This window comes from Drosophila takahashii, chromosome 3R (genome assembly GCF_030179915.1).
Source record: "Drosophila takahashii strain IR98-3 E-12201 chromosome 3R, DtakHiC1v2, whole genome shotgun sequence".
Lineage (NCBI taxonomy): Eukaryota > Metazoa > Arthropoda > Insecta > Diptera > Drosophilidae > Drosophila > Drosophila takahashii.
Window position 1 is genome coordinate 18,540,123 of NC_091681.1, and position 25,662 is coordinate 18,565,784.

Consider the following 25,662-nt stretch of genomic DNA (forward strand, 5'->3'; position numbering starts at 1 on the left):
ATTTAAATGTATATATTAGCTCCTATGAGAGCAAATGTAAACAAACAAAAACTTCTGATATCAAATAAAAACACCTCTTAACGAGGTAAAAAACTAGTGACGATCGCACCTTCAACATACAAAAGTTCTGATATCAACATTTGTGACGAAAAATTATTACACTCGTCATTAAATAGACTTTCTAATATTTTTTCATTCGGCACGCTGCAATAGAAAATGCCTGTGAAGGGAAAAAGGCTGGAATAGTCTGCTAGGGCGGGCCGAATGAGAAAATATTAGAAAGTCTATTTAATGACGAGTGTAACAATTTTTCGTCACAAATGTTGATATCAGAACTTTAGTATGTTGAAGGTGCGATCGTCACTAGTTTTTTACCTCGTTAAGAGGTGTTTTTATTTGATAATAGATAGAGGAAATCCCCTAATGACCTCTTGTGCGTGTATTTGTGTTGCACATAAATCCTAGTGCAATTCCCTGGCAAATGGCATCCTCGGTGGTATGCTGACATTTAACGCTGAAGCGATTTGAAATCAAATCAATGTCAATGCCAGCCATAGTTGATGGCAGATTGCGCTGCGATGCGATGGATATGCGATACTGGCCTTGATTGCGCTGCCTGATTGCCATTGACCAGTGATGTGGGTGATGTGATGTGGGTCCTCCCAGGCAGATATGGCCGGGCATAATTGACAGACCAACAGGCATCTATCTGCCCTAAGGCACTCACACACGCAAAGCTGAGATACGGCCGGGAATGTGTAGTCTACTTTCAGGCAGACTGCCTAAAAGCGTTTCCGGTGATGGTGGTACGAGAATTTGCGCCTTGTTGCGTCCACTACGCAGTCAAGTGGCAAGTCCACGCCCACTCACGCCCAAATACTTACAATCAGTCTTACAGGGAAAAAAATAGGATACCAAGGTAAAGAATATATCATGGTTTTAGCATATAAAATAATATTATAATTGAAACTAAAGCTTAAACTTTTAGCTTTCAATTAAATATAGACAGAATAAAAGTTTGTAAAAAACAAATAAACTTGAAAAAAGTAAAAAGTCCTTAAATACCACATTATACATTTATTTTCGTTTCATAAAAAGATTGGAAATATACAAAAATATTTAAATAATATTATTGTAATTGTTAATTCATCCTCATTTTATTCCTTAAATTTTCACCGCAGTGCGGCGACTTTCGCTAACCGCCCGACTATTTAAATCTTACCCCAGAGCTTTGTGCCCGGCTTTGTGTGCGTATCCTTGCAGAAGTGTGAAATACAGTTATAAATAAATAAGAATGCTCAAAACTCACACACTCGAGAGACATAAAAAAAAGGGATATTGTTAAATAATAAACAGTTTACGCTCTGACAGCACACAACAGGCGTGAAAATGTTGGTCGGTGGGGGCGTGGCCGCTCAACTGTCAACACAAAATGATACACATCTGCACACCCACTCACATTCACATTCACATTCGCACCAGATAAGGACCCACTCACTCACACCATTCCGAACCATCCTACACCACAGCACACCATTCCACTCACAAGTTTTGTGACAAGAAGGCATTTCGAATCGACGATTCGTATAACGACCGTCATCAAACTTGTTGTTATAACGTCGCAGCTACAGCAACAAGGACAATATCAAAATGTCGCCAATAAGGGGGGTAAAATATGCTGACATCGCCAACTGTTCCCACTCGGTCCCGTATTAAACATGTCATTTGACGTCCCTGGACTCGAACACCGAACAGCGAACACCGAAACCTGTCAGACATCCTCTTGTTAGCATAACGAATCTAAATACCTCTGTCACGGAAGCCTGACAAATCTAGTCCCTGAAACAAAGCCCCGCACAAAGGATATAACAAACTGCAGCCGAACCGAACCATATCTGCCTGGGAGTGAAATCACCGACGCTCAAAGGGGGTTTGTGCCAAAGCGATTTATGGCTTAAGTAAAGTGTGCAAAACATTTACTGGCAGATTCAACTCGTTTTCAGATTTCATCAAAGGACTTTAAATCTCGGTGAAAGTGTCTGGGTTCCCCCAGTGAATCCCCACTGCGTTTGACATGCAAACTGGTAACTTTTGGTTCATGCTAAATATTTAATTCAGTCACTTTTTGCGACCCACATGCCTAATCTTAGCCAAGGGCTTACTTGGCCGCAATATCTGTTGGGCAATGGCTAATTGCGGATAGTATCTTCAAGTCGATGACGTGATAGCAACTATCAGGCAGACCCCATTTAAAACTGGATCGTATAACACGGCGAACCAGAAAGCTAGAATATCAAGATGAAGGGGAAGATATCAGGTCGCACAAACGTAATTGCCCCGACTTATCGCCAGTGATTCGGACCCACTATTGTATTTCTCCCCATCGAGTCGTCGTATCTGAGGCCGTTCCGTGCGTCATATACCATATACCTTATATATACGATCGCGAGGGGACTGGAAGACTGGGTAGAAAAAGCCAGCTGATATCTGCGGCTGCCAAAGTGGCGATTTGATTACACGACACGCGATCCGAATGCGAATGCTCTGATTTATACTTCATGAAAATCAAAATCGAAACAGAGCTAACGATTTCCCCAAGAGTCAAACACCGAAAGGACCGAAACCGGATCCCCAGGTGAGTTATCCGGCCACGCCCATCCACCGGCACCATCCATATACCGTTATCTCACCAGTACGGCGCACCTGGCTGAGCGGCACTGGTTCTGTGGCTCAGTTGCTTGCCAGGAAGCGAGCGAAGGCCACCCACCCGACGGGCGGGAAAAACTATGAATTGTCACGCCTGAGACGAACTGCGGGGCGTTCTACTATCCACTCTTGAGTCTCCAGCGTTAAGTTACCCGGCGAGTCTAGAGTCTCGATTCCCGATTCCCCATCTCCTCCGAGCACAGAGTCAATCCCATCCCGGAGTGAGTATCCCTGGGGACAAATCCCGCAGCACTTCACTTATATTAGAGTCGTGAATGAGAAGTCTAAGACTGTTCACAGAGGCGGTCAAAAGAGTAGCACCAGGAACTAAAATCCCTTGCCTATTAATTTCTTGTTAAATCGTAAAAGTGAAAAAACTCGATTTCTTATAATTTCAAGTGAAGTCAATACTTTTTGATTTTTAAATTTATTTCTTAAAATGCATATGGGAACATTGTGGATAAATACAACGATTTTTATTTAATTTAGTCTTTATTAAATAACAATTTAAACATTAGTTATCATTGACAAGCGAAAACAAGAATTTGTTGGGATGTTTTTACTCAATATTAGGCTTTAGATCGTGTTTTTTTATAAACTCGTGCACAACTATATGTTCAGGCCAAAATCCAGGACTTAAGATGATTCTATATATAGGATCAGGTGCAAGGATTTTAAAAGATGAAATCTTTCGTCTTTGTTTATTATATATTTTTCTGACTTGGATGTCATCGGGATCGGGATAAGAAAGTTTGGCAATAATGTAATGTTTAAGCGCTTCTTCAGTTGTTGATGTTGTGAGCCTGGAAACGAACACCGCCTTCAGTGGGGGAACAGCTGTTAGGATATTGGGGATTGGTATTATGGGTAGCACCACAGGAGCCGTATTATAATGTTTAATTTTTACTGAAGGCTCCAATAAAGGCGCGGAATTTGATATCCCAAGTTTGCGTTCAGTAACGGCCTCCCCAAAATTACATTTATCTTGTTTGCACGGTTCTGATCGAAACTCAGCATCTACAGGAGTAGCAGGCATTTGGCAGTTTAGTAAATCTGAAAAAATAAGATAATAATAATAAGGTTCTTAGCAAGAAGAAAATTTAATGTTGTTATACTTACGAGATGAAAATTCCGATTCCAGCTTCAAATACTTATCATGAACGGTTCGTAGTTCGCTGAAGAGCTCAGTAATTTCCATGCGTGTTTGCCTCATAAACCTTCCCATTTGCGATTTTATCACTCTGCAGTCTTCACAGGACCATTTGAGGCCATTTTTCGTATCAATTAAGTCCCGCACATTTTCAGTTATGCCTGCGCACTTGATATGGGCATATTCGTCACATAACCAGCACCTAACGTTCTCTTCAGTAGTAATCAAGTTGTTGAATTCGCAGTTATCTATGCAGCAGATCAACATATTCAGAGTTTTGTGAGGCAGACGAATAAATAACCAATGACAATAAAATAGAACTGTAATATTTTTTTAGTTTAGCAAAGATATCACAAAAATTACTGATAAAAAACTAAAGCAATATACGCAGGAAAGACAGTTGTCCCTAAAAGATTAGTATAACAAATAAACCAAAAATCGGGGAGCACAGATAAGCGGCGTCAATCTCTTCCGAAGTTCCAATGACGAATGAATAAAGAGGCCTCCAGATCGCTTATGTTGTATGATGGTGATTAGATTTTGGTTCGTTCAGTACTCAAACTGGCCTATCTCTTAAGCAAACAGTCTGTGTGGCCCAACTGTTTTCCAGTTTGAATTCAAAGAGCTTATGGAAAGCATGAATCTCTTAGAATCGTAGCAATAAATATTATGGTTATAACACCTGGAATATGAAATTTGTAGATTTACATCTCCGGGGCTAGAATTTTGATCATATCTGTATATATCATGACGCCGTGTGCGAATAGAAATGAAATGCACAGGAAAAGCCGCTTAGCTGGGAGACGGAAAATATGCGAATAAATTATGTGTGGCCACCTAGCATATATGTTTAGACATCCACATGAGATGCTGTAATCCTCACATGTCTGCCCGGCATATTGGGTCTCTGCAGGCGTCTTTTGTTCACGATGAAAGTGTTTTTGAAATGAAGAACCACACGGTCAACAAAATTAGCCCAATATTTGCATGGCTACAAAATGTGATTGCCTGCATTTTGTTAAACTTAGCTAAATACCGCATACAATAATAAACAAACCAGAGAAAATATCAAAATAATCGGGCAATGAGCGAGAGGCGTCGAAAAATTCGGTTGATAGAGTGCTCAAACCACAAGCGAATGGTAAATAATAAAAGGGGGGAATCATCACAGACATATGGGGGACTTTACTACTTGAAGGCCGTTTAAAATTGGACACGCTGAAAACGAACATAAAATATTACTTTTTAGATATTAATAAAATCCATTATTCATTGTAGATGGGAATTCGTCTTTCTATGTTTACAAGATAGATATTTTCCTTTGTGTAATTGAAAAAAGTGATTAGTCTGAAGGGGAAATAGAACCCAAGCGATAAGCGAATCAACAAATGAGCTGGCATTATCGGCTTTTACTGAAATATTTACTCAGAGCTGTAAGGCTATGAAATTACACAACATTTATAAATACATTTATTTATGGTCTTGGAAAAAATCGTATTTCTATTTAATTATACCATTGACATGTCGTCGCTACAGTTGGGAAGATAGCTTTTTTCCGACCCATTTTTTGCCATATTCTCCCGTGTCTGAGTTCGCCCGATTTCCCATCGAATGTAGGTGGCTGGCAAACCGAAAAAACACCGAGCGCAGAACAAAAGCAAAAGCCGTGCACACCAAATAATTATGAACTGGGGGACACGGACATGCCAGAGAAATGCCGACAGAGAAAGGGAGAAAGCAGAAAGCAGAGGCAGACAGACAGACGGACAGGTGGTAATATGGGGATTCTGGCGGTGGATTTAGTCGTGCGTTGGCTGCCAATTGCGAATGCGAATCGCGAAAAAATGGAATCCGAAATCTGTGCCAGCTGACGGGCCACCAAAACATATAAAAAAACATCTGTATCTGTACGGGGAATTACTTAACAGGCAATTAGCCGTGTTGTGTTTGATTTGCTAGACGATTTCGAACGGGAATGATCCTTGAACTTGGAACCAAACAGAAAAATTGGATCGACTACAAAACCGTCGGAAAACGTATGTGTATATTGTGAGCAACGTAACAGCGCCAGCGCAACGTAAACAAAATGCTGTTTTTTCGTTTGGCCCGCTCATCTTTTGCCATTCTCATTTTTACACCGAGAGAAATGCATATTCATAACATATTGATAACCTAATTTTTAGTATACATTTTTTTAACATGCGAAATTTTATATATCACTAAGAAATCACTCTGCAGAAATAATGAGAACAAATTATCTTTAAATATGCTTGAAGTATCATAATCATTTAACCCAAATTATGCCTGATTAATGTGGTGATAAATATATAATTTCGAGATTATATTCTAAGAAGTAACCAATAGTTTTTCTCTCTGCACTTCTATTCCCGTTCCCACGTTCATACTCTTTCATATTCGCTCAGTCGCATTCTCAGTCCTTGGCGAAACGCGGCGCGTTCGATCGCCAGACGATTATACTATTTTTTGTTTGTGCTAATTTTAAAAATCGCTGTTAATTCTTGATTTACGGCCTTTAACCAGGGTAAAGGCTGGCTGAAAATCAACGCTCGATACATTTAATAAGCTGAGCAATGTAAGGAACGTGGTAGCTGCATTTTTTGCCCGGGGGAAAGCTTTTTAATTAATTTGCAATCTCTTAACCCGACGTGCAACCGTTTTCCAATAATGGCCAAATGCAATTTACCGCCGGAATGAAAGGCGGAGAGAGGAGAAATTGAAACGCTTGCCCAGCATATGTTCCGTGCTCCCAGGGGCGTCTGTGTGTCTCATCTTCATTTACTTTCACCGCTTTCTCCCCCATTTTCCCAGCCAGGGCAGTCCTCCCTCTCGCTCTCTCCCCATCAGGCTGTCCCGCTCTTTGTCTATCTATATATCGGCGCTGCTGTCGGCTCTTGTTGTAATTGCTAAATTAATGCAAACGTTGATGATTATCTGAGCCCCTCCGCCATAAACCGTGGGGCATATTGATTTATTGGATTTCGAAGCCAGAGCCAACGTGTTGGCCCATCCAAATGAGTGTGTGCCTGTGATCCAAATGTGCATATTAAAAAAGACTCGAGTATAAATACGCCAAAAGTCTGAATGCAAACGCTTTAGCAGACGATTTAACTCGGCGAACTGTAAACGGAAAGTTCCAAGTGTCAGTTTATCTTGTAAAGAACTTCAGTTGGACACTGAAGAAAAAGGATGCAATATTTACGATACTTGATTTATCGGTTAAATGTCAAAAGTTATAATTAACAATACTTTAAAGCACTCTAAAAATAGTTGAATAATTAAAGCTTATGCTAATTAAAGTTTATTTAAATACTTTTAACAGAAGCAAAAAATAATTCAGCGTATACTTAACCATTATCCATTAGGATTGCTATCAAAACCTACATGCTTTATTATTATAATGATAATTAAATCTTTTTTGGTGCAGAAAGTATTTATTTAAACCAGAAAGTCACCTTCTACTGCTTGTAAGGTGTTTCAAAGTTTTCGGTGCAGAGTTTCGCTTGAGTTTGTGTTGCTGGAAGTTATTAAACTTAAGTTCCCATGCCGTCAGTCCCCCCTTTTTCACCAGTTGTCAACAGTTTTTATCTGCAAATGTGCAATTCCCTCGTATTCCCCAGCTTTTCTGCATTTATCTTCGGTCTGTCTTGTCAGTCACTTGTTTGCTTTTTGTTGCCATCCAAACGGTAATGTTTTTGGTTCCGTTTCTGGTTCCCGTTATTGACTTTGGAGAATTATGAACACATGTACACATAATATATACTATCGATCTTGGTCAAGCTGATTTCTATACACTTTCCTCTCTCTTTGGGCTTACAATTCAATTTGCTACAATTTTGCTGCAGCTGAAATTCATCTCATCTCAACTCGTCTGTTTCTCATTTTCTAGGAAAATGAACTTTGTTTGCCTGTAGTTTTCCGTCCGCTCTGGCAAATTTTATAGCTGCACTTTTGTTTATGTTTTATGCTGTATATTTACGCATTTAATTTCGTTTTCGTGTAAATAGACAAAACAGCTGAAAAACGACTGCCTGGCGAAGCTCAAAGCAAAGTTACGCCCCACAAACGCCCACCTCTATTTTTTGAACATTTGTTTTCAAAAAACAATTGAATAAATAAATTAAATAAGTTAATTTGCTTCAGCTGGGCAGTATACAAATATGTTTACAATATTTCAAATATTATTCACTGTAATTTAATTGTTTGTGGTTTTTATAATAGTTAAAATGGAGATAACAAACGGTGTTTTCAAATACATTTGAAATTAATGTAAGGTATATTTTGGCAGAGGTATTATAAGGGTAGACTTTCAGCATTATTCTTTAGTTTTTGCTGAAAGGTTTGTTGTATAATAGCAAAAATACTTCCTAATGACTGGTTTAAGCCTGCATTTATAGAACACTTTAAAGATATACTGGGTATTACTATTGCAGCACCCTACTTATGCATCTGGTGCCGTCCGTTTGGCGATCTGGGCGGGCTTTTCTAGCGACTATTTGCGGGCTTTCGCAACCTTCGGTGGCAGTGGCATTGCGCTTGGCGACACACTCGTGATGCAATGCACCCGAAATAGTCGCCCAAGAATAGGAACAAGTCAACTAACTAACCCCATCTCCCCTCTCTTCTGTTCCCTCAGGTGCAGCGGCCCAACTGCGTCAGAGTGTTGAACGTGCCATTGCGAGAATGCCTTCTCGCGGTCCCACGTCATAGTCACCATCATTAGCACCGGGCGACATTGACAACAAGCAACTAGCAACATTAATTGCAACTAGCTACAAGCAACTGCAACTGCACCAGCACAAATCACAGCCAAATCGAACGCAACAAAGCTTCCAGAGTCTGGCCAACAAGGGGCTGGCCCAGCCCAATCACTTCCAGTTAATCAGTTAAACCAAACCAGCCATGCAGTTGCTCCTCAAGTCGATCTTCACCTGCGCACTAGTCGTGTTCTTTGTGTACGCCACCGCCCAGTCGCTGCTGAAAGTCCAGGAGACGGAGACGCGGAGGGCGGCGTACTACAATGTGACCTCCTCGGATGATGACCGGAGTAGTAGTAATCTCAGCCAGGATAGCGATGGCGGTCACTTCCTGAGCCGCCGGCTGAGGCAGGTGCAGGCCCAGCTGCAGGTGAGGCAGGTGATGCACGGCGAGGAGGGCATGGAGGGGGCGCCCTCCCAGACGGAGGACGACAAGGCCCAGCTGATGAAAACCAATGTGGACGCGCCCGATGTGGAGGAGCTGCGCGAGTGCAGCGTGGGCCTGGTCCTACCCCTGTGGATGCCGCAGCGCAACATCTCCATTGGCGACCGGCTCATCCGCGGCTTTGTCTACTTCATGCTGCTGATCTACCTGTTCGTGGGCGTCTCCATCATAGCGGACCGCTTCATGGCCGCCATCGAGGCCATCACCTCGATCGAGAGGGCGGTGGTGGTCAAGGGGCCGAACAACACCAAGCAGGTGATGCACGTGCGCATCTGGAACGAAACGGTGGCCAATCTGACGCTGATGGCCCTCGGATCGAGTGCACCCGAGATCCTGCTGTCGGTGATCGAGATCTACGCGAAGGACTTCGAGAGCGGAGACCTGGGACCCGGCACCATCGTGGGCTCGGCGGCTTACAACCTGTTCATGATCATCGCCGTCTGCATGATCTGGATTCCGGCGGGCGAGGTGCGGAGAATCCGCCACTTGCGCGTCTTCTTCGTGACCGCCCTCTTCTCGATCTTCGCCTACGTGTGGCTGTGGCTCATCCTGTCCGTGTTCACGCCCGGCGTGATCCTGGTCTGGGAGGCGATAGTCACCCTGCTCTTCTTCCCGCTGACCGTGCTGTGGGCATATATCGCCGAGAGGCGGCTGCTGGTCTACAAGTACATGGACAAGAACTACCGGGTGAACAAGCGCGGCACCGTGGTGGCCGGCGAGCACGACCAGGTGGAGATGGATGCGGAGAAGGGGCCGAAACACCCGATGGTCAGCTCCTCCTCGCGCCCGAACGACGCCGAGGCCTTCGACGAGGCCCGTCGCGAGTACATCCATGTGCTGACGGAGCTGCGCCAGAAGTACCCCGAGGCCGATCTCGAGCAGCTGGAGATGATGGCCCAGGAGCAGGTGCTGGCGCGCAGCAACAAGTCGCGCGCCTTCTACCGCATCCAGGCCACTCGCAAGATGGTCGGCAGCGGCAACCTGATGCGCAAGATCCAGGAGCGTGCCCACAGCGACCTCACCGAGGTGAAGGCCCAGCTGCACTCCGGCGACGACGAGGAGGCGGACGATCCCATCCGCATGTACTTCGAGCCGGGCCACTACACCGTCATGGAGAACTGCGGCGAGTTCGAGGTGCGGGTGGTGCGCCGCGGCGACATCTCCACCTACGCGAGTGTGGAGTACGAGACGCAGGATGGCACCGCCTCCGCCGGAAACGACTTTGTCGGCCGGAAGGGCCTGCTCAGCTTCCCGCCGGGCGTCGACGAGCAGCGCTTCCGCATCGAGGTGATCGACGACGATGTCTTCGAGGAGGACGAGTGCTTCTACATCCGCCTCTTCAATCCCTCCGAAGGCGTCAAGCTGGCCGTCCCGATGATCGCCACCGTCATGATCCTGGACGACGACCACGCCGGCATCTTCGCCTTCACCGACTCGGTGTTCGAGATCACCGAGTCCGTCGGCCGCTTCGAGCTGAAGGTGATGCGCTACTCCGGCGCCCGGGGCACCGTCATCGTGCCCTACTGGACGGAGAACGACACGGCCACCGACTCCAAGGACTACGAGGAGGCTCGCGGCGAACTGATCTTCGAGAACAATGAATCTGAGTGAGTAGGATTGTTAACTTATTTTAACTTTATGATTGGTTAAAAAAGAATTCATATTGCATCACCTATTTTATTATTTTTTTAAGTTTATAATAGGGTAAACAAGATTATACATTGATTCAGAATTTAAAAGAACTCCGTTTCTTATCATACCTTAGAATATTAGAGATATCCATCCAGTTTTGGTTTGTTTACTGGAATTAAGCAAAAATATTATTTTATTGTTTTATATTGATTCAGAATTTAATGGAACCTTATTTTTAGTCCCTGTTTAAATCTTCTGATAAATTTCCATCAGATATTTATCTCAAATTAAGCTTTGATATACATTTATTTACATATATCGTGTAGAAGAAGGGAAAGCCAAAGTTTCTTTCCCCCTTTTGCTTTGGTTGTTTGACCTACATAAGTAGAAACCTGGATAACATTAGTTTTTCGTCGAAACGCTCGCTTAAGTTGTGCCCACACATGCATGCCCAGAGTCTCTCGATTCCGGCGATATATCCACGATATCCCGACGCCCGATGTCACGCAATGCCAACTCCCGGCGGAGTCTTTCGGCAAACTCGCAATTTCCGCTCTGGGAATAGACAGGTTTCGCCCGAAAGTGGGATGTGCGATGTGCGTGAGACAGTGCGCCGCGAATCGATTAAAGTCGGAATAATTGGGGCTTTTAATTGCCACACCAGCTGCCAAATGGCATTGGCAGTTGCCGGGAGCGGAGTTTGTGTGCCGCTCTGCAAAATGGCAAACAAAATGGGTAGTCAGCACCTGCCTCCCCAACTTCCAACTACCAGCGCGAATCTATTATCATCGAGCGTGTGTTGGTGGGTAAACTCTCCTGCTGGGCGCCTTTGGCCCAATTGTCCTGGCTGCGTGCTGGGCGACAACGCCAGACAACCAGCCATCCAGCCCTCCAGCCATCCCTTCCAGACATTAACACCCCTAGCAGCAAGCTGTAATTAATTTTGCAAAATTTATTCATTTTGACAAACATTTGGCAGACGACAGCCGCACTCAGTTAACTGCGTTTGCATATGTTTTTGCGGCTTTCATGGCCATGTCCGAAATGTCGGGCAACACGCAACATGGCCACACATAAAACATGTAGGTCAGGCGGGGATGGCTTTTTAAGATGATTTATGGCCCAAGAAAATGACCAGCATATGCCGGGAATTAGGCTGGCCGAAAATCTGGGAAATGGCTTCAATTTGATGGGCACTAATCATGATTTACTTGCTGACTTAATTAGAGCATAGACAGGACCATTTACACTGGGATACACAAAGAAAAAAAGTTTCCACTGATTTATAAGAATTTTTTATAAAACATATATTATTTTATATTAATTATTAACTGTTTTAATTAAATGGTTTCAAAAGAAGTTAGGATCACAACATTTAACAGAAGATTTTATTTTAATATCAAAACAAAAAGTCCAGCCATAAATGTAGAATTATAAAGTTTTTATCCCTTACCTTCAGGGCATAACTTAGAAACCAACTATTTGCAAACCAATCACATTTCTATATATTATTATATTACATTTTCTTACACTGTGCTCAGTGTTTATTATGTTAGACAGTTCCCCTTTGGACATTTGTCGTCTTTATTCCTAAGACACCACTGCACAAAGCCTCATTTATGGGTGTCCTGGTTTTCTGCCAACTCCCCGGGGCTGTTTCGCGTAAAATTGTTTCAAACACGTCGCCACAGACATAACATGAATTTTTGAGGATTTCTGCATTATTAAGTTGTAACGAAAGCGGAGCGGACAATTAGAGGAGGGCACGTTGTTGTACTTGGGCTGCCAGCGTGAAAACGTCAACGGGGGAAAACTTACGGGGATTAAGTGGCAACGACGTGAGGATGTTCTTGGATGCGGATGTGGCTGCGGATGTGGATGTGTCCGGGTGAAACGCTCCCAAAGTGCTCGTTAAGCTGCTCCCGAGTTTTTGGCGAGTCAGTGCTTAAGCCGTTTTCCCATTTGCCACGACAGTTGCGAATACTTTTTAATGTTTGTATTCCGTCTGCAAGGATGCATTTGCAATTGCCTTTGCCCCTATTTGAGTCGCAATTATTTGCCAACTTTTAAAACGTTTCATTGTCGCCAGTGCCCGAATAAATTTCCTGCTCCACCTCCTTCTTCAGCCTCCTCTTCTACTTCTTCTGTACTGAGTAAGTGCACGTCCTGGCGATCCTTGCGGGCCTTTTGTGGCATTTACAGCCACTCAAGTTGAATGCCTTGCGGTGCCGTTGGTAATAATGTTTGTTTTAATGTTGCCAGTTTCGCTGGCAAACTGCCAACTTCCAGGTCCTGGAACTCCCACACATCGATGACGATCTCGGGGGCATCTCCCCGTTTCCCAAAGGAAATGCGATTCTGCGAAAGTTGCCATAACCTAGCGCCCACAATTAAGCGAGTTTTGATGTATTTTTAAATGGCTATTAAAGAGCGCAGGCTTTAAAGTGTCTCGAAATGAGGGAAACCAAAGCGGGCAGCTAAATTACGTTGCTGGAAAAATCTACTTTGAAGTCGATGCGTGTGGCTGTGTTTCTGCAATAAATTTGTATTTTTCGCCACAACAACTTTCCGCTCGCGCTCTTCACTTTAATGAAAATCAAAATCCGCCCCTGCTACACGGCGAAACTACCCCACAGATATAGATATAGCCGTACAGCCCAGACATTTGCCAGCTCTCAGGCAGCGGAAATGCGCGACAGCAGCAGCCATGTAGAGTCGTTGGTCGTCATAAAAAACAGCACCAGCAGCAGTAGTCAGTAATGCAATAAAATTCCCCAACGAAACTGGGAAAAAAATATGAAAAAAAGTGAGAACCCAGCTGAGGGGCTGGGCTACAAAGTGCCAACACTGTTGCATAAATTTGTAAAATCTGGTGGGGCAGAGTGGCGGGCACATTTGGATTGAGTTATAGGACCTTAAATAACCGACTCTTGCAGCCAAGCGCTACGTGTTTTTAAAAAAATTGGGCCGAAATCCATAGCCTACTTTTCTGGGCCACCTTTAAGATAAGACCCCCTAGGGGAGGGGGAGAAGAGGCTTTTCCATTAGTTAAACCAGACAGGTTTTTCAGACAACTTTACTGTGCGTGGCATTTGTTAATTAGCCACAATTTAGGTGGCTTGCCACATGGCCTAAATGCTGCTCCACAAAGGAAAATATAAGTAGAGAGATACGAGAGAAGGTGGCAAATTTAAGATTCTCTTTTGGGCCACTTCAAGACATCCAGTACAGGTTTCCACAGACAATCCCGTGTGAGTACCGCAAATAGGAGGATTCGAGCACATAAAAGTCAAACATAAAATATGCACAAAGCATTTGAAAGGAGAAGTACCGAGATATGAGCAAATATTTTATTAAGCACACATAATCTGAAATTGAAATTTATGCTATTTTCAACCAAGTATTCTGTATTCTGTGTTCTGCCTTCTGGATTGTGGAATCCGAATCGGAATCGCAATCCAACCAACTTACAAGTTATCATCGTCGTGTGCGGCTTTTGCTTTCGCCCTTCGTGTAGCATTTCCTGTGGCCGGCGGGGAATTTCCCGGAACGGACCAGCTGCTTAACTGACTGACAAGTAAGCGGAGTCTGCCTCCAAGTGGTTGTCTTCGTCCATCCACAGGCACCTCCTCCTCCTTTTATTTCATCCGTCTCCCTTTGTGGCAAGCTGCCTAACTGCCAGCCGTTTCCCAGCCATGTGAGCGTATCAAGTGAAGGGGAGCCCACAACCGCAGTGGCCTCGACTTAGCCCATTTGGAGGCTCTCAGGCACTCCCTGAATCCCGAGTTGGTTGTCAGGAGTCTGCCAACCTGAGAACTCGATCCGCAAGGAGCTGATACCTTGTGGGAATATTACCGAACAGTGTTGCCAGCTTTGGCTTTTTAAAGTTCTTAGAATACCTAAAAAATATATAGCTTATTTAAAAATGTTAAATGGAAAACATGTTTAGATTCAGGAAGAACAACTCCTATACAATAATATTACTTTAAAAAAGTCTTTAAAATTGAAAGGGAAAACTAGTAAAAAAACTATTTTTTTAAAGGAAAAAAATAATAACAAGAACATTTTTTATATCTTTGTAAAATGTTTTTAAAGAGGTTATATTATATTTTAAGTAGCTTTTAAAATTACAAGTAATAGAGAAATAAATAATAGAGCACAAATTTACAAACAATTTTTAATATATTAAAAAAAATGCTATTTTAAAACAAAAAGAATTTATGATTTTTTATTAGCCTCATAAATATTTAAAAATTCTTGACTTGAAAAAATCCTAAAAGTATTCACTACACAACACACTGATAGGATAGCTGATTGTAAAGAACATACAGAATGTGGTTCGGTTCGAGTGTGTGCCTTTTGGAACCAAGGGGATAGAGATACAAACGCACAAAGTTATTTACGGCTTACCTACACAATGCTCCCAGACGATTCAGATGCCTGTGAGAAACCCACAAAGGGTATCTACGATTCGATCGGGCCGAGTGCCAAGTGCGCAGGCCAAAGTCTCATATTTGCTATTCAATTTGCTTAGGGGCTGGGCTCGGGTCCTCGCTCTTGGCTCGGAATATAAATTACCGAGGGACGGCAACAGGCAGCAGCAAGCTGTCCGTCCGTTCGTCCTAGCCAATGTCAATTGGTTGTTTGTGCTGATTCTTGGGCCTGGGTATCTCATGTTTATCTGGATGTCGTTAGCATGAACTGTTTCTTCGGGGGCTGCCCCCGAAGCCCCTGGTTCATCAGGCCCCTTTATTTTGGTTACTTCTGTTTTTATTTGCCCCGTTGTTGTTGTTATTATTATTATTATGACATCGAGGGGAACAACAAGGGCTGGCTGGCAAACTTAATAATCATCATGGGTCCTCCCGGGTACCGAGATGAACATCCTCTTGGGGCAACTGTTGCTCAAAGGGGTCTAGGTTTAGGGTTACCCCAAAGAAGCTGCTTGTTCCCCATCCCCATCTAAATCCACATTCAACTCACCTTGGCAACGGGCTTGAGTTCGATTTAAGGCTCTTTAAAACTCGTTGAGCTGCCAAGTGAAAGTAATAAAATTGCGATTTGCTTCGGTAATTGCAGCACAAATTAAATAAAACATCCTCGCACCTAGGGAAAGTTTTCTAATAAGAGAAAGTGCTGCTGAGGCGGCGTTAAATTTGGAAAGCAATTTCGCTGGCTTAAGTACTTTCGGCAGCGTCAATTATAAAATGTTTATTTTAGCACAAAATGGAAGATAAAGGTCGGGCACATTTATTTTCGAGCACAATTAAAGGAATATTTCAGGGAATCTTAGCTATCGGTTCTGTTTTGTTGGCTTTACTTTGGATTGAAAATGTCAACCGGATCTAAAACAGGTGCATGTGTCACTGTGGCATCTCAATCTGCGTCTGATTTATGTTCACCAGCTAACAACTCAATAAAACGGCAGCCAGCTGAAAGTGACAAATGATGAAAGCAATGCCAGCACAAAGCAATGTCAAAGGTCACAGGCCACAACCGCAGAATTCCACCCACACACACACGTCAGAACCGATTGCGAGTTATGTTCACAGGCACTTTGATCTCTTTCTCGTCGGCTTCTTCATTAAAACGTCACCTAAATGTGACTCACGGCGGGAAAGCAAGGAAGAGCAAAGGAAATGACGGGGAAATATGGTGGGAAAATGGCAAGGTAAAGACCTCGCCCCCAGCTAATTATGAGTCCCAAGGACTGTGGGGTCATTAAAAATTACCCGACAACAAGGAGAGCAGGAGTATCTTTCCGTGAGGCACTCAATTAATGCTGCTTCTTTCTAAAGTGCAACATATAGCCGGCAAATACATTTGTTTTAATTATGCCAAGTATGCCAAGCAAATTTACCTGAGTAACCTAGGCAAAAGGTTCGGCACTTTTTCAGGATTACCCAAAGGCAAAAGGTCAATTTATTAAGCCGAGCCAAAAGCTAAATGCAGAAACCTCAAAACCATATTTACAAGCCCTACTTTCTAGGTATTAAAACTGAATAATTAAATGGTAAATGGAAAAAGTATGTAAAAAAGTCGTGGTTGATTTAAAATGGTTTAGCTAGCCGTTGAAGTAAAATATTCACATTCATATTACTTTAATTTGAGCTTTGGTTGATTAAATTTAATGGGTAGTTGCTGCCTTTGAAAAAGCGATCTAAACAGGATTTATCCCTATATAGTCTGATTAATTGAAAGATATAGGCACTCTATTGCCTGCCCAACCCGTTATTTGTGCCATTCAAATTCAATTTGTTGGCTATTTATGGACATTGCATGGAGCTCAGGCTTCCACTCGATTTGCATTCAACGCATTTCCCGAGAGCTGGCCAACAAAAGGGAATGGGTTTTCCTCGTTATCTGGAATTTGCTAGCTTCTTTTTAATTAATTGTTCCTTGAGTGGTCGTCTTTGTTTTGGGCTCAGCCAGGCGAATGGAGGAAGTTTCCAACGTCCTGTGGCTCAGAAAGTCGGGAAGCTAATGAATACGGCTCCTTGGACTCGTGGGAAGTGAGAACTTTGGCTCAGTTGAGCAGTTACTCCAACTTTTGCAATTACAACTCAATAAGTAGGTAATTACGATGGTCAGCGCGACGCGGTTGGGTCTCTTTTATTTTCTGCCGACATTTCCGCCGAATATTTCCCCCCAAGCACTGTGTGTTTACGGCCTTTTAATGAATGAATTATTACTCAGACGACATGGGCGCAGCAACAGAAAAACGGAATTGTCTAAACAAAAACATGAAAAAAAATAAATACGAGATGCGAGTTTGTTCAGTGGTTTTACGGCGAAATCTCAGCACGACCACACGTGCCGTCGACAGTGGGGGAAAAACTTGTGTGGGGCTGTTGTGGCCAATTAAACGGTAATTTAAAATTCCAGAAAAACATCTCACGTTTATTTACTGTGCGGAAACTTTTCGTCATGGTCAGCCGCATTTCGTCGGATCCTTGTGAAAAGTAGAAGTGGTAAAATAACAAAGGCAGCAATAACTTGTGGTTTTAGAGAGGACCATTTTCGAGATTGATTCAATTGGCTGCGAAGAAAGTTGGCAAGTCAATTTTCGCCTACAAATTGTTGTTTTCAGTTGGCTTAAGTTTGTCTACAATTTGGAGCCTTGGGCTACACAGAAAACTGGAAGCGAATCTCTCTTTATGCTGATTATTAATTGGCAAAAAAGTAGGACCAGATAAATAAAATTTACCAAATGAAGAAAGGCAAACGGTTTTGTTTTTAAATGTTTTTTTCTCAGTGTCGCTGAAAATTGTTCAGTTAAAGTTGAGAACAAAGACGCGGAACATGGAATTATTTAGTTATCCAACACGACACGGAACCAGGACATACGACACGTGACTTGGCCGCTGGGGGGTTGTATTCTCTTCAAAGACCACCCACCTCGCACCACCCAACACCACCCTGCAGCACCGCCTGCATGTGACATGGCTCACCTAGCCCGCATTTAGCTGGCGGGTTATTATTTACCCGATACGATTGTCGGGCCAGAGATAGTGTTGTTGTTAATTTCGCGCCTCAACAAGTGTAATTTGTTGTCTTTGCACCGACACCCGCTCAAAGGCAAAGGCAACTCTTTGTTCTGCGCCCCGGTCACGCTCATTTGTCGAACATGCATTCAATTTGCCGCTATCGGAATGTTTAGATCGCCCCTTGGCATTCTATGTGACAGGCCAAATATAAGTAAGCCCTATTTTGAGAAATGTTTATTTTCCGCTTTCCTTAAATAAATAATTAAATAATTTTAAAACTATTTCCCAAAATGTAGTCTATAGTGTGCTTAAAGATAAATATTTCTTAAAATGATTCTAGTACTTTTAGCACTTCCATTATACTAACCGTAACAATAATTTTAACCCATAAATTGGTAACATTTTAGGGACTGTTTAGTAAGTAAAGAGAGAAATTTTCGACGTATATTTTGTTAGCTCGATGAAATGTTTGCCCAGGACAGACAAAATGGACATTTTGATAGACTGCTCAAATTAGGGCCAATTTAAGTGCCAGTTTAAAGTCCATAGAACTCATTACGAACCCTGTGCAATCCGGTCAAACTGGAAATGCCGAAAAGGGACGGGAGTTCAGATATTTTCGATAAATTTTAAATGAGCTTCGCGTTTACTTCGTCAATATTTGACAGCCTGATAGAGCGATGTAACAACAACTGTGAGCCGCTGATGAACTTTCGGAGAATAAACACAATTTCATTTTCGATTTATTAAATTACCACCCTTGACCTTTGAGCCTTGCCAGAGGGTGTTGCTCCCACACATTTCTGCACCACTTGATAACTCACATGCAATGGCAAGCCACTTAAAACCACTTGGACATTAAGTATGCATGTTCGAGATGCAGAATTATTGAATTAATGGACCAGAAGCTTGAGTAAAACTCTGTGTTTGTCATTAACATAATAAGGAACTTTCCTGAAGGAACAGCCCTTTTTCACTTTTCCCTCAATTTAAAGACATAAATTTAAACCAGCTTTTAATTAATAAATAAAACTTAACGTCATACACAATAATTCAGCATAAAAATGCTTGCGGTTTCGAAAAGCGTGATATTTTCGCGGAACACTCTGTATACAAAAAGCCATTTTATTTGAACAGACCATAATTGACCGTTGATTCCACCTGTTGAGAGAAAAACTCCTGGGAATATTCAACTTGAAAAAGTTACGCGATAATTTCCACGTGCCAAACAGTTTATGGTCATTTAATTCCCCTTTAATTTCGACGGACAAGCGACCACAACTCAAGGGCGGGCAGTCACACTTAATTGAATACCCCGAAGTGGCAATCAATCTGAAGCAGAAATTTCATGTCAAATTTCCGCCCGCACGTCCCGCAGTTTTTCCTGGAAATTCCATTAAAACGACGCCTGGCAAACACATTAATAATTATCGAGAGAGAGCATTATTAATTGACCGTCTGGCCGGGGGCCTGGCAATCTAACGGATGCACATTGCAATCAACACCAACGAGGACGGTTTTGCCCCCGGCTTAGTCCACTTTTCAGCTCGGTCTTTTAACTCACCCAGGTGACTTGCAAATTTCGCCTTGAATTGGAATTTAAAATTCAAAACCTCAAAAGCCACACTGCGTCCCCAATAATATGATATGCTATGCAGCCGCAACGTCATTTGAAAAACTCCCAACCGAAAGCGACGTTTTCCCCCCTTTTGTCCCTCACAAAAGTGGGTGGTTCTGTTTGGGTGGCTCTGCTGGGATTTCCAGATAGGATACAGCAAAAGCAAAGGTAAAAGTTTGCCAGAGTTGGCAATTGGGGTTTAATGGTTAGTACCGCCCAAAAGGCAGAACGCCCCATCCCCCACTCACGACTTGTGCACCGCTCATTGCTATGCAAATTGCTGTATTTTTCTTTAATTTTATTTTCAAGCACAAGTTTGTCCTCCTCCACCAGCGTTATTTTCCTTTTCCATTCCCAGTTTTTCCGAGGGTGGCCTCGCCCTTGCGTTGACTAAGTAATGCTATTATGTGTGCTTGACCATACGGGTATTTGAGGGTATTTCAGGGGATTGGACGAGGGACAGTCAGTGGGTTTGCATGCCAAACAGAAGGAACAACCAGTGGCAAAGCTCGGGCAGGTAATTGAGGAGCTTAGCAGGAGCCGTGAAATCGCAATGGCAGGACGAGCCGAGGGAGCAGTGGGAGCAGGACCCCTTGGCCGGATTATTAGCCTGAGCTCTGGCATCAATCAGTTGAGACTGAGACGCTGTGTGTGGGATGTGTGGGTTGTGGCATATGCGGCTCCTAAAACATATACCCGGAATGCGGAGGTGCGGACTGTAATCGTCGGCTTACAAGCTCATCCAACCAAATTGTCCGATTTCGGACTCGGACTTGTGTGATTCACTCCCCTTTTGTTCAACTTTTACCATGCTCATGACTCGTAATCTATGCATTGTTCTCTAGGGGATCTTAATTGTTTTTATTCTGATTAAAGCTAGTTTTGGGGTTTAATCTAAGTACGTGCTTATTTATACGGTTTACTCTTTGAGCTTTAATGAGAGGTGGATGATACCATAGGCTTCTAAATCATTAGTGAATGTAAATCATACATTACATAGTGAATGTAAATCCATAACTATAAATTTAATAAATTTAATTAAATATCTTTTAAATACCCTCGACTAAAGCTAAATTCTTCCGTTTGTTTCACTTCCTCTGTGTGATATTGACCTCCTCGAATCGCACTTGTTGGCCAAGTGCAAGCGGTCACCGCAAACCGGACCAGACTGACTTGACCGCAGGCCAAGAGGCGGCCTTCCGCTTGGGCCTACAACGGAACAGCTGTCTCCGACCATGTCTCTTCTGGTCAGAAGCCCACTTGATGGCTCTGCAAAATCAATAGACGCGTTGTGGCCTAGGAACGGGTAGGAAAACTGTGGAAGGCGAAGAATGGGCGACAACGACGTGGCCGTTGCCATTGAAATCAAACGGCGGAAGTGGTTCAGGCGTAGGGAATACAGCAAATTAGCATTGAATGCCAGGGCAACCGAGTGGTTGTGGGGGTTCTGGGTTCCGAGTTTCCACTACCAAGTTGTTGCTTTAATAGCTGTCATATGGGGGAAATGAGGTCTTCACCGCATTCGTTTTGCCATTTGTTGGTTGGGACGATGGGGTGGCGGATATAATTTGGCATGCAATCGAATCGGAATCGGAAATCGAGGTGGAAACGCTCTAGCACACACAGGCATAGAGTTATTGGAATCCTTTTTAGCTGGCAATTTGCAGGCAATTTTTCGAAATTAGTCAGCCCGCGGGTGACGCATGTCTTTTAATGATTTTAATTACCCTTTGATGGGGTTTGGGGCACTGAAAATTGGTATTGCAAATATGCAATTACAAAACTCGCACTACACGGAGGGAGTCTGGCCACCAATCTCTCTAATGGCATCGCAGCACGAGCCAAAACGTGGCAATTTGCACATTTCTACCAAACTTTTGGCGTGCGCACGCAAGGGAACCCAATCCCGAGATCCCAAGTGCCAAGAAGTTGGTGGCGGGCGAACAAGGAGCCAACTCAACTCGCTCACATCAAAGCCCCTGATGAGTTTCAAACTGTGAATTACGAGGGCGATGATGGCAAGTCCCACGGCCGACACGAAAAAAGGGAAAACTCGGGGCGCGAGTAACCCAGTTAAGAATTTCCCTGGAAAGTCGCTTTAATTCAATTTGCAGTTTGCGTTCGCGTTCGCATAATAAACTCGAGTGCAGGCGAATGCAAATGCAAATGCCGCTTGCTGGCTGGATTTAATGAGCTTCAAACTTAATTGTTATGACCAGGCGTCATGGCATCCTCGCTGCTCCTCCTCATCCTACTGGCACATGGTCTGCCCCTCACCCAAACAGGATGCGTAGGCCATCAGGTGGGGAATGGTGCTCTGCTCGTAGACCCCCGTGAAGAGGTGCGCCCAGGGACCCAGGGCGAACACGGGCACATCGTCGCCTCCGTGGGAGTCCATGTCGATGGGCACTCCCGCGGGAAACTCGTCGTCGTGGTTGCCTTTCACCACTGTGGTCGGATCCTTGCGTTCCATGGTCTCCGCGTCGTAGAAGTTCTCGTAACTGGGTCCATTGGCATAGCTCAGAACCATATACGGTTTACCATCGTGTCCGTCCACGGGAGCTTTTCCAAATATATCCGAGCCACGGTACTAAAGTTAGAGAATATAACAATTCATGAATTAATTTAACAATATTAAACGTATGTGTTTAGAAACTCGATGAATCGTCAAAATATTTTATCGAATAATATTATAATCATATAATCATTATTATTCTTATTAATACAAATGTTATTTAAATATATTATATGTATACTTGAAGATACGAAAATTATCTTGGTATTAAAAATTCTTTGGCATTTAAACCATTTTTGTCATATATATGTGAATGCATTCGAATGTGATCTATGTGTGATCTAATATTACTTCTGATTAGACGTCGAATTATACGTAAAATAACATTTAAAATATTTAATTTTTTGGTAATATACAAAAAAACAAAAAGATCCTGAAATTGTAGCTTCGATTTGTATAGGAAAAAAGCATTGAGTAAAAAAATGGTATGAGTAAAGTAACGTCTATTTTGTGGTTCCTTTGTGACTACTATAAAATTTGAAATTGTGATTATTTTGTTGTTGTGGGAGTAACTACTTCATTGATGTATGATGTAAATGAGTGAGTGATGAGTGATGATTTTAGTGAGTTAGGAACCAATTCCTCCACTCACCGAGTATCCTGCGTAGGTGAACACATGCGAGTGGTCGGCGGTGACCACCAGCAGGGTGTCGTCCTCGCTGGTCAGCTCCTGGGCGGCGGCGATGGCCTTGGAGAACTCGATGGTCTCGTTGAGAGCCATTCGCGCCTGGTTGATGTGGTGGGCCTGGTCGATGCGACCGCCCTCGATGAAGAGGAAGTAGCCCTGCTCGCTCTGGCTCATGTACTCGATGGCCTTGCGGGTCATCTGCTCCAAAGTGGGTTGCTCGCTCTCCGCCGTCGTCTCCATGAGGTACTGCAGGTGGTCGTCGTTGAACAGGCCCAGCAGTCGATCGGTCTTGGTCACATCCACTGCCTCCAGCTCCTCGGCGGTGGTCACATAGACGTTCCGCTCGCCACCTGCCTTGAACTCATCGATGAGGTTCAGTCCGTCGGTGCGCTTACCCCAGGACTCCAGGCTCGAGTCCACAAAGTTCTTGCGTCCACCGCCCATGATCACCTTCAGTTTGCTGCCCACATCGCCGCGGGTCAGCTGGTAGGCAATGTCCTGGATGCCCGAGTTGGCGCCACAATCGCTGGTCACCTCCGCATCGTTCTCCCAGTCGCGCTCCGCAATGTGGGCGTAGACGCCGGAGGGCGAGGCGTGGGTCACCCGGGTGGTGGTCACCAGACCAGCCCACTTGCCCGCCTCCAGCGCCCACTTGGCAATCGAGTCGACGTGGGTGCTCTCGTCCAGCATGACCTTGCAGTCGGTGCGGGGCACCTGACCGTTCACGCCGATGGTACCCTCCTGACCTTTCACGCCACACAAATAGGCGGTGGCCGTGCAGGCCGAGTCGGGCACAATCTTATCCACCGAATAGGTCTTCGAGAGACCCGTGTAGGGGAAGTTCTCGAAGGACAGGGTCTTCTCCTCGCCGCCCAGCAGATTGCGGGCCGCCGAAGTGGTGGTCACACCCATTCCATCGCCCAGGAACAGGATCACGTTCTTCGCCTGGCGCTTATTTGGCTCCGCAGCCAACTTCTGCTGGACAAACTGAATGCCCTGTTGGCGCCAATACTCGTTGGTCTCCTCGCCCTCAACCACGCGGAATGCCTTGCCATTTATCTGCGGCTCCTGCATATCCGGATGCATCCTGTGCTCCTTGCAATCCTCCGCCGAACGGCCACATTCCGGGGCCGACCAACTGGGATGGGCCAGCAGGGCAATGGCGATCAGTAGTGCGTTCAGCCTGGGGGACATCTTGCTCAGAACTAAACCCATTTGGCGGCTACTCCGACTTGCGCCTATCAAGAGATTCGGTGCGAATCGATTGCGATAAGATGCGATAAGGCGGAGTCGTGTCGATCCCATAAATGCCAAATCGCATCAAATCTAATACGCCACCACCTAATTCCCTAAGTCCGAGGCGTGCTTTTATTTACGATGGCCAGCGACAAAGTTTATAGATTTATTGTTGGGGGTTTCGCACGGGGCACGTGAGTAGTGGGACTTGTTGCCGAGCGTTTGGCCCATCATCATCATCATCGGTGGTTCCATTGAAAAGCCATTGGCCATCACGTAATCAGGCTGGAAAATCTGGCAAAGGCACGTGAATGACTTAAACCAGTTAAGGGAGGATAGGAAGTGGGTGGGCCCGCCACCTTTATACATTTATTCGGAGCCATAAAAAGCGGGTCATAAACAGGTGACTGTTTTCGCCCGGTGGTTTTCCTTTTTAATATCAAGCTGAGAAATGCAAAGGCATTGGAATGGAAGGAAGGAAGGCAGGCAGCTGCCAACCGGCGGAAAGGTTAAAGTTGAGCCAAATGGAAGTGGGAGTGGGAGTGGGCACTCTGACCTTGGTTTGCACTTGGCAGCAAGGAAATTAGCCAAATGAAGGCAAGTGGCTGAAAGCCAAGCTGCAACTGTTGAATACACACAAATCTTAAAGGCCACTTCAGACTTATCGCTATCGCTGGGCCATTCGCCATTAATGTTTGGGCACTCGCATCGAAAGCAAACAAACGGTCGATTTTATGGCTAAAAATAATAATAAATTCTTTGAAGCAATTATAAATTGAGTCACTTGCAAGCGCACATGAATAATGCAAATATTTATGTTCGCACAAGGCCCACCGGTCGTATACGTAATACGTATATATTTCTTTTTATTTACACAGCGTACACCGGAAGGGGGGATATTGGGTGGATGAGTGGGTGGGTTGTTTGGGGGTGGCAATAATGTCGCAGCAGAAAAGCTGCGCACTTAATGCTGCCTAATAAATTCGGAGCTCCGTTTCGAGTGTCAAGATTGCGGCCATTTCAGCCAAGGCAGAGGCATTAATCAAACGACCCAAGGCTTTCGGCTTATGTGCAGTCGATTAACCACTTTACACTTCACACCCCCTTTTCGAATCCCAGATAAGCCAATCTAATCGCTGCGCCATAATCCTTGCAGGAAATTCATCGATCTGTACATCCTGGAGGAGAGCAGCTATGAGAAGGACGTCAGCTTCAAGGTGCACATCGGAGAACCTCGTTTGGCGCCAGGTGAGTTTTGGCCAACAAGGCGGCAGAAAAGGACAACCCACCCCACCCGAAATCCAACATCCCACATCCAGAATCCCAAAAGACCCACTGAAAATGCTAACCAAATTACGTGAAAGCAGCCCAGCTAGCAGTGCACCCGAAGATGGCACAAGTTTTTATCTG

The 25,662-nt window shown here is 44.2% G+C and overlaps 3 protein-coding genes across 8 annotated transcripts in view; 1 reads left to right on the top strand and 2 right to left on the bottom strand.

Moving 5' to 3' along the window:
* The window catches only part of Calx (sodium/calcium exchanger 3), a 36,655-nt gene that overhangs the window by 4,842 nt on the left and 6,151 nt on the right, over positions 1-25,662 (top strand). For 3 of the 6 annotated variants that reach the window (XM_070216045.1, XM_070216047.1, XM_017152679.3), the window contains exons 1-4: positions 2,502-2,635; positions 2,694-2,927; positions 8,511-10,683; positions 25,409-25,500. In XM_070216045.1, coding sequence (XP_070072146.1) covers positions 8,777-10,683; positions 25,409-25,500 — 1,999 coding nt within the window. In that variant the 5' untranslated portion in view covers positions 2,502-2,635; positions 2,694-2,927; positions 8,511-8,776. Of the gene's footprint in view, positions 1-2,501; positions 2,636-2,693; positions 2,928-6,300; positions 6,450-8,510; positions 10,684-25,408; positions 25,501-25,662 lie in introns of those variants that run through there. The other 3 variants (XM_070216046.1, XM_017152678.3, XM_017152677.3) reach the window with 3 other exon arrangements.
* LOC108064911 (uncharacterized) lies at positions 3,132-4,333 on the bottom strand. The gene is made up of 2 exons (XM_017152688.3): positions 3,826-4,333; positions 3,132-3,759 (listed from the first exon to the last, which is right to left on the bottom strand). Exons 1-2 carry the CDS (start codon positions 4,121-4,123, stop codon positions 3,266-3,268), a joined length of 792 nt encoding a protein of 263 aa, XP_017008177.2. The 5' UTR covers positions 4,124-4,333; the 3' UTR covers positions 3,132-3,265.
* Alp5 (Alkaline phosphatase 5) lies at positions 21,921-24,225 on the bottom strand. Its single transcript, XM_017152687.3, has 2 exons — positions 22,981-24,225; positions 21,921-22,403 (listed from the first exon to the last, which is right to left on the bottom strand). The coding sequence occupies exons 1-2, from the start codon at positions 24,208-24,210 to the stop codon at positions 22,065-22,067; spliced, it is 1,569 nt and encodes a 522-aa protein (XP_017008176.2). The 5' UTR covers positions 24,211-24,225; the 3' UTR covers positions 21,921-22,064.